Source organism: Prionailurus viverrinus, chromosome D1, assembly GCF_022837055.1.
Source record: "Prionailurus viverrinus isolate Anna chromosome D1, UM_Priviv_1.0, whole genome shotgun sequence".
NCBI lineage: Eukaryota > Metazoa > Chordata > Mammalia > Carnivora > Felidae > Prionailurus > Prionailurus viverrinus.
This window is the reverse complement of record NC_062570.1, coordinates 60520800-60529630: the sequence shown is the minus strand read 5'-3', so window position 1 is coordinate 60529630 and position 8831 is coordinate 60520800. Positions and strand designations below refer to the sequence as shown.

Below are 8831 nucleotides of genomic sequence, written 5' to 3'. Positions count from 1 at the left end.
TCATTTCTGCTTTGGAAAAAATATGTGAACCACCTGCTCTCGGATTTGCTTGGTCTTAATCCCATAAATGATGGGATTCAGCATAGGTGGAACCAGAATGCAGACATTAGCCAATAATATGTGAATATGAGGTGGAATGTGGCGTCCAAACCGCTGAGTAAGGGTTGTGAAGATTGCAGGGCCATAAAAGAGGACAATGATGCAGACATGGGAGCCACATGTGTTGAGAGCTTTGTGGCGAGCATCTCGTGAAGGCATGTGGAAGACAGCATGGAGAATCAGCAGATATGAAACAAAAATTAACAGGACATCTAAGACCACTGTAGACACGATGACAAAAAGTCCATACCAGATGTTCACACTAATGTCATTACAAGCATATTTGGCCAAGCCAATGTGTTCACAATAGGTGTGTGGAATAATCTTATTTTGGCAGAAAGTCAATCTTTTCAAAAGAAATATTATGGGGAAGATCATACAAAAACTTCTCAGGAAGATGGTCACACCGATTTTCCCAATGAGTGCATGTGTAAGAATAGTGGTGTATCTCAGTGGGTAGCATATGGCAATGTAGCGGTCAAACGCCATCACCAGCAAGATCCCTGACTCAGAGATGAAAGTGCAGTGGATAATGAAGAACTGAGTGATGCATCGATCCAGGGAGATCTCCCCAGCACGGAACCAGAAGATGGCCAAGGCCTGAGGTACTGTGCACGTGGAGAGGACAACGTCTGCTCCGGCCAGCATGCAGAGGAAGAGGTACATGGGTTCGTGGAGGCTGTGCTTTGTGAGGATAATGCAGATGAGCAGGCTGTTCCCAAGCAGGGCAATGACATAGGAAATGAAGAAGGGGATGGAAATCCACACATGCTGGTCCTCTAGCCCAGGGATGCCCAGGAAGTGGAAGATTGTGTGGCTAATACCAGTGTGGTTTAAGGAAATCATACCTGTGGAGACTACCAGAGACATCACCTTTGATTCATTGACAGAAATGAAAATACAGATTTTCTTGTAATATTCCTTGTGAAGTCACAAGGAGCTTTTGGCATATCGCATACTCTTCATCTTCTCTGAACATGCAAACAATAAGAAACATAAAAAGTCAATAGGACATGTTCTCTACCTCAATAAGTAATAGTCTAATTGACATGTATATATCCCCAGCTAATCAAATAAAACAAATTATTGTATTTTCCCCTCAATCAGAGGATTATGAATATACAAAGGAAATCATTATATGTATCTGAGAAGGCTGTAAATAAGGTGTTTCTTGAACTTGAACTTGACCTTTTGGTAGGTAGTTTAACATAAGGAAAAGAATGAAAAAGGAGGGAAACAAGAAAATGTGGGTATTCAAATCAAAACATAGCCTGTTCACTGAACAGTGTTTATTCAGCTCCAGGTAGCTTTGCATAGGGAATACTGAAGAAAGTAGGGTAGGTGTTTATACAGGCAGATTTGGCCTAATTGATGAAAATGAGATTTGATATCTCTCTGACTTCACCACATTCAGTTGGCTCACTTGTGACGAGAGTCAACAGACCTTTAAGAAGTAACATTGACAGAACCTGTGTGTACCTGAATGAGGCACTGCTCATGTTCACAACTTAAGAAACTAAGTTTAGAAATGATTGAATTTGGAAAATAAGGCATTATTGTTGGGAAAGGATGTCCATAATATTTGGAATAATGAAAAGTGGAAATTTTATCAATTAGTTCTTAGTGTACATTCATTCATTCACTCAGTCATTTAGGAAGCAGTAACTATTTTTTAGACACCATATTACAAACTGGGGAAATAGAAAAAAATGGGAATTTGCCTGATATCTGTGCTCATGGTTTCAGAGAAAATCAACTTCATAAGCATATAGGTTGAAGAACTAGAGATAAATGTTAATTCCCCCTAGTGAAGGGGTAGTTTAAAATATCTAACTTAGTAGCTAAGGTATATCTTATGTTCATGAACATTATTTCTTCCACTCCAGTTACCCTCTTGGTGCCCCTGATTTTTCATTCTGGGGGGGAAAAAATCATCTCAAATCTCCACCCTTCAGGTGCTGGGAGAAAGTGTTTGCTATCAGAGTCACCAATCAAAGGAGTCCACTCAGCGGGCCTAGGTCAGGGCACTGTCTCCTATAGAGCATATGGCTGCTCTATGAGAAGGTTCTCTCTGGTGAGGGCAGCTGATCTCCTGCAGGAAAACCAGTGGGGTGGCATCAGAGGTATTTGAGGGCAGGTATGTACCCCACAGACCTGATTGTGAAAGGAAAGGAGAAAAATGGCAAGAAGGAAGAGGCCATGGAAGACATAAATCAACAAAGGCAGAGCTGGAGAGGGGGGCATATTATGGAAGCCAATGATGGTCATGGATTTGTGGAAAGGGAGAAGCAGAAGACATTTTATTAATTGGAGCCAAAGAGAGAAGCCAGGTGGCTCAGAGGTTGAGAATTTGCCTGTTTGGTTTGCCTGTTTGGTTCATCCTAAATGTCCCACTCAATGCTGCTCTCCCATAGTTCCCTTCTCACACCTGCCTGAGGTGTCCTGGTCTATTTCCCATACCATGATTTGGGAAGCCCAGCAGAGATCCCAGTCATTCTCTGGGCTCTTGTCTTGTTTGCCAAGAAAGATTTGAAGTAAGTCTATCTCATTTTTGTTTTCTCATGTTTAGTCAATTCACTACAGCACTTGCCATATATTGATTACTTCTCTTTATTTAGCACCCTTCATTAACCTCACCTGCCCATATAGCTTCCCAGACATCCTCTCCATGTCTGCTCTAACCAGACAGATTGGTGTTTCTGGTCTTTTACCATTCTTAGTGCATGAGAGTCCTGTCTCATCTGGCCTGCTCGGAACATAACACCAGTCCAATCCTTATCTTGATCTTGGAATCTTCCCTTCCACACACACATCTAATTCACTCACCAGCTCTTTGGAGATGACATTCAGCTTGTTGAGGAGCTGGGCATTGGGCTGTTTATATTCTTTCATGAGGCCTCTTGAGGGAGGTAGTTACATCAGGACCCCAGGGACACAGCTGTCTCCATCACCCTTGCCCTCTTCCACATGGCCTGGATCCCAGATCCCTAAGTGCCATTCCCCCTCCCTAGCCTTCTCCTGACTATTTTCTCTCACACTCCTCCCACCTGCTTGGATCTCCATCCCACATTGAGTGTTCACACTTATGATGTTTCACTAAAAAAAGCTTTCCCAGCTAAACCAGCATTGCTACAGGCCTCTTTTAATCCCTTCACTGCCATTAAATATAATTAAATTAGGGTTGCCTGGGTGGCTTGTTGGTTAAGCGTCAACTTCAGCTCAGGTCATGATCTCACAGTTCATGGGTTTGTGCCCTGTGTCAGACTCTGTGCTGACAGCTCAGAGACTGGAGCCTGCTTCAGATTCTGTGTCTCCCTCTCTTGCTGTCTCAAAAATAAACATTAAAATTTTTTAATGTAATTAAATTAATGGATAGTAAACTTATTTTCAATCTTCAATATGAATACATGCAATATGCAAAGATGACTTTCAATTTTTTTTTTCATGTGAAGGATGATGTTGCAGTTATATTCATCCCAGGATTGGTCATGAGATTCATATTTTGTTTTTGTTTTAAGTTTACTTATCTTAAGAGAAAGAGAGAGAGTGGGTAACAGGCAGAGAGAGAGAGAGACAGAGAGAGAGAGAGAATCCCAGGCAGGCTACTCTCTATCAGCTCCGAGCCTGACTCAGGGCTCATATTCATGAACCATGAGGTCATAACCTGAACTGAAACCAAGAGTTGGAAGCTTAACCAATTGAGCCACCCAGGCACTCCGAGATTCAAAATCTGGAGTCACAATGAGTTTTCATTTTTCCTAAGGGTTCCTAAATGTCCATGCACAATTTGTAGATCACCTATGATTCTTGACATTTGTGACCCATTTTTATTTCGTTTGCCACCTAGTAATGCTTGGTCACCGAAAATCCACATTTATGATTGCTAGAAGAAAAAATTCTCCTGCTTTCTTTATATTCTTTTATAAGTAATTTTATTTGGTTTTGCTCATCCTGACTGTAGGGTGGGAACTTTTTTCAACTTGGAAATAACTTTATATTCTAACTGATTATAAAACCAATCTTGTACATTATTGTTTTTAATCATATAACAAAGACAGGAAGAAGAAAATAATCCCACCTTCAGAAAAATGTGTCTTTTGATATAAATACATATAAGTATATTATCATAGCTAGTTCCCCATATTTCATGCTCTTCTAAAAACTTATTAGTGAAAGGAAGGAAAAATTCTTTTCTACCCTTCAAGGTGTACCAGTTGGACTAAGAACTAAGTGGACATTGATGCAGGATTGTTAAGCCCAATAGTCAAGCCCCGTGTCAGGCTCTGTGCTGACAGCTCAGAGCCTGGAGCTGCTTCAGGTTCTGCGTCTCCCTCTCTCTCTGCCCCTCCCCCCATTTCTCTCTCAAAAAATGAATAAACATTTTAAAAATCTAAAGAAAAAACCCTTATAATTAATATAGCACTCAAAATAAGCAAAAGGAAATTGTTTCTTTAACAAGTGATACATAGCCTATACTTCTAATTCTAACACACTACGTTTTGTTTGTGTGTTTAATGAAATCCAAAGGGCTCCTCATAATTTATGCCAGTGAAGAGACTTCCATGTTTACTTTCCTAGAGACCTCTAATTGTTTCATTCCATTCTATTTCCAGAGGCAACACTCTCAAATTTTGTAAGCGGTACACTTTAAAAGTAATATGTACAGATGGGATTAAGTTTCCTAATCTACTGTTAAATAACAAAAATTCAAACCACTACATTGTAAAGATCTAATTGGCTTTATTACTCAATTCATGAATTATGTAGCATCCCATGTACAGAGTAGAAGGAAGGTCCAAGGAGTTATACACATGCAAGGTTTTTATAGGAAGGACAATGAGGCAAAAAGTTATTAGCAAAATAAAAGAAACAACTGTTTCAGGCAAGGTCCCCTTCCCTCAATGGGAATGGGAGGGAGTCTTATTTTTTTTTCCAATATAGAAATTTATTGTCAAATTGGTTTCCATACAACACCCAGTGCTCATCCCAAAAGGTGCCCTCCTCAATACCCATCACCCACCCTCCCCTCCCTCCCTCCCACCCCCCATCAACCCTCAGTTTGTTCTCAGTTTTTTGGTTTTTTTTTTTAAATTTTTTTTTAACGTTTATTTATTTTTGAGACGAGAGAGACAGAGCATGAATGGGGGAGGGTCAGAGAGAGGGAGACACAGAATCCGAAACAGGCTTCAGGCTCTGAGCTGTCAGCACAGAGCCCGACGCGGGGCTCGAACTCACAGACCGCGAGATCATGACCTGAGCCGAAGTCGGCCGCTTAACCAACTGAGCCACCCAGGCACCCCTTGTTCTCAGTTTTTAACAGTCTCTTATGCTTTGGCTCTCTCCCACTCTAACCTCTTTTTTTTTTTTCCTCCCCCTCCCCCATGGGTTTCTGTTAAGTTTCTCAGGATCCACATAAGAGTGAAACCATATGGTATCTGTCTTTCTCTGTATGGCTTATTTCACTTAGCATCACACTCTCCAGTTTGGGAGGGAGTCTTATTAGGTGAATGACCTCATCTTCCTTTGGGAGATGGAGAGGACCCACATAACAGATTATCCCATTCGTACTGAGTACAAAATTCCAGACCGATTTATAAGTCTACTCCTGGAGAAATTGAAAATTTCAATTAAGTCTTGGTTTGCATTCCAGGGTGCAAGCAACACCACCTTGGGCCTGTGGCATTCTTTTTAACACCGCTGACCTTAAAACTGGGAGATCAATCTGAATTTTCTGGGTGAGCCCAGTGTAATTATAAGGGTCCTTAAATGTGAAAGAGGGAGGCAGAAATGATGTCATGTGAAATGATCCAACTTGACATGGCTGACTCTGAAGGTGGTAGAAGGGGACCTTGAGCCAAGGAACATGGGTGGGTGGTTTCTAGAAGTTAGAAAAGGCAAGGAAATTAATTCTCCCCCAGAGCCTCCAGAAAGAAGGCTGGGGAAACAGTGATGGCCCAGACCATATTGCTTGTTTGCTGAATATCCTTCAACAAATCACTTGTCCAGCACTCCCTTATAAACTTTGACTTGCTCATCTGCAAAACACAGGCCATGACAGCAACTTCCTCACAGATCCACACTGGCGCTGAATTACTTCTTGTGCACCAAGTACCTAGAACATATGCCCAAGTTTGGACTGTTTCCATGACTATTACGCCTTGACCCCGACTCCCAAAAAATGCTTTTTCTTGCTCATATCTATTCCCCAGTGGTATATACCTAAAAATCATACAAACAGAAGTTCATGAAAAAGGAGTTGAAACCTATTCTCACAGAAAATACAGACGAATCCGAACCCCCACGCACAAGTTCTTAATGAGCAAGGGACCAAATCCAGCCATGACCGTCAGTAAAAGCAGACTGTGTGAAGAATGCTCTTTCCTGTTTTCTCCTCTGCTGCCTGCAGCAGCTGATCCAGACTGTCTTCCATGTCGTCTGCCCGCTGGAAGTTCTGGCACAGCTCACAGATGAGGAACGCCCGGAAGGTGGCCTCCTCCAAGGTGTCCTCGATGTCCATGTCCACCACGTGCACAGCCCGGAAGGTCACCTGCTCCCTGGCACACAGCTCTTGCACCACTCGGTCGTATACCCTCTCCTCGCAGGTGAAAATGACTTCGAAGGAGTCGCTGCACTCCTGAAACCTTTCTGGGTGAGGCTTGATTCTCTCCTTCCTCTCCAAGATGCGCAGGATTCCGTTGCCGTGGTAGCATTCCGGGTCTTTCCTGGAGAGGTCGTCATACATGTGCATGTACCTCGTGGAGAAATCGTACCTCATGGGATGCGGACGACAGCGTGTGGGTCCTGGGAGCCTCAACGGAGATATGGCTCCAAAAGAGCGCACGCTGAACCCTCTCTTCTGGAGGATACTGTGGGCTTCCATGCTCCTGTTCATGTTGATCATGCACACCACGGCCACCCCGAGAGCTGACGGGGGCATGATGGCGGCCCCTGGGGGCTTCGGGGGCTGCCAGAACACTGTGGGTGTCCACCTGGTTTCTACTCTTCCAACCAGCACAGTGTTCGAGAATAGGCACCGAGCTTATAGTCCATCACCCCCACGGAGCGGGCGGAGACTTCTAGAACTTCTGATGGAATTGGTTTCATCAGGTGCAGTGCCATCCGATCCTGAGACCCATAACCTCATCACGACAGCCATGTGCTCCTGGCATCAACTAAACCACTGGATCCCAAAAAGGATGTGACCACCCAGCACAGCCATGTGAAACCCGCAGTTCGCCCTGTTGGTTTACATGGTGAATGAGGGCTGAGGTTGACAGTGACTACATCAAGCAGGCTAACTATAAGCATGTCACTGCTCTGCCATGAACTGGTCATGAATATGGGTGGAAAATCTGTTTTCAGATTTTGAAGGTACAACCAATTCAGTTCTACATATAAGTATCCTTGCACGTTAATGTGCATTTGGACTTTCTAGAAATGCCATTGTGTAAATCATAGGAGGATTGTACATCGTTTTGCCTAAAAATTCATCAAGTCGTTCACCAGTACAAACAAATCACATGCTGGACAACATCCCTGCTGATAATATAGTAGGAGTCACCACGTAGCATTTTCTGTATTTGATATTCTTAAAATAATGGTTTGCAAGTAAAATCAAGAATTGATGGAAGCTCTTCCAACTAGCAAAGTGCCCCAGAACAGGAACAGGGTTTGTGTTCAGTTACCTTTAAGGAGTGGGTGGAGACAAACAGGATTCCTTGACTGACTGAATATGATCAGATGGAGTGCCATCTAATCGTGCTAAGCATAACATGATCATTAGAACAGTTGGATGATTAAATCACTTGTGCTTCTAATTCTCTTGACAAGGGTGTTGCTAGAGGGAGCGCTTTTAAATCTGGAGTTAGCCCTGTTGGTTGAGTTTTGTATTTAATTAGAGAGAAGGGATAGGATAAAGGAAGGAAGGAAAGAAACTTCTGGAGGAAATGGATATGTTCATGGCAAAGATTGTGGTGATGGTTTCTCAACGTATATTTATCTCCAAACCCATCAAGTTGTATACACTAAATATGTACAGCTTTTTGTATATCATTCATACCTCAGTAAAATGTTTTTTAAAGGAAATCTTATTATAGCTATAAATGTCAACTAAGAGTATTGTATTGCAATGGCTTTTTGAGTCAGCACAAATCCGGCTAGTGAATTAAAGACATCTCAAAGACCTTACCAACATAGATCCCATGTTTCAAACCATCAAAAAGACCAATTTTATCAAACCATTTTTTTGCTTAAATTTTGTAATTCATATAAAAAGAGAACACACAGGGGTGCCTGGGTGGCTCAGTCGTTAAGCATCTGACTTTGGCTCAGGTCATGATCTCACAGTTGGGGAGTTCGAGTCCCACATTAGGTGAGCTTGAGCCCCACTTTGGGTAAGCACGAGCCCCGCTTCAGATAAAACATGAGCCCCGGATGAGCCCCACTTCCCCCTCTTTCTCTCTCTCTCTCTGCCCCTTGCTCACTTGCACCCTCGAGAGAGAGAGAGAGAGAGAGAGAGAGAGAGAGAGACAGAACACACAAAAGAGGAGAGTAGATGGCAGTCACTAGGGGTTGGAAGAAATGGATATAAAATTTCAGTTATGCAAGATGATTAAGTTCTTTTTTTAATTTTTTAAATGTTTTTATATTTATTTTTGAGAGAGAGAGAGAGAGCATGGACAGGGCTCAAACTCGTGAACCGAGAGACCACGACCTGAGCCGAAGTCAGATAC

At 42.6% G+C, this 8831-nt stretch overlaps 2 protein-coding genes across 2 annotated transcripts; both read right to left on the bottom strand.

The window, feature by feature from the left end:
- Positions 1-969, bottom strand: LOC125177241 (olfactory receptor 52B4-like). Its single transcript, XM_047879368.1, has one exon. It carries the CDS (start codon positions 967-969, stop codon positions 1-3), a length of 969 nt encoding a protein of 322 aa, XP_047735324.1.
- Positions 970-6445: 5476 nt separating this feature from the next.
- Positions 6446-7036, bottom strand: LOC125175966 (RNA polymerase II subunit A C-terminal domain phosphatase SSU72-like). Its single transcript, XM_047876646.1, has one exon. It carries the CDS (start codon positions 7034-7036, stop codon positions 6446-6448), a length of 591 nt encoding a protein of 196 aa, XP_047732602.1.
- Positions 7037-8831: the final 1795 nt, after the last annotated feature.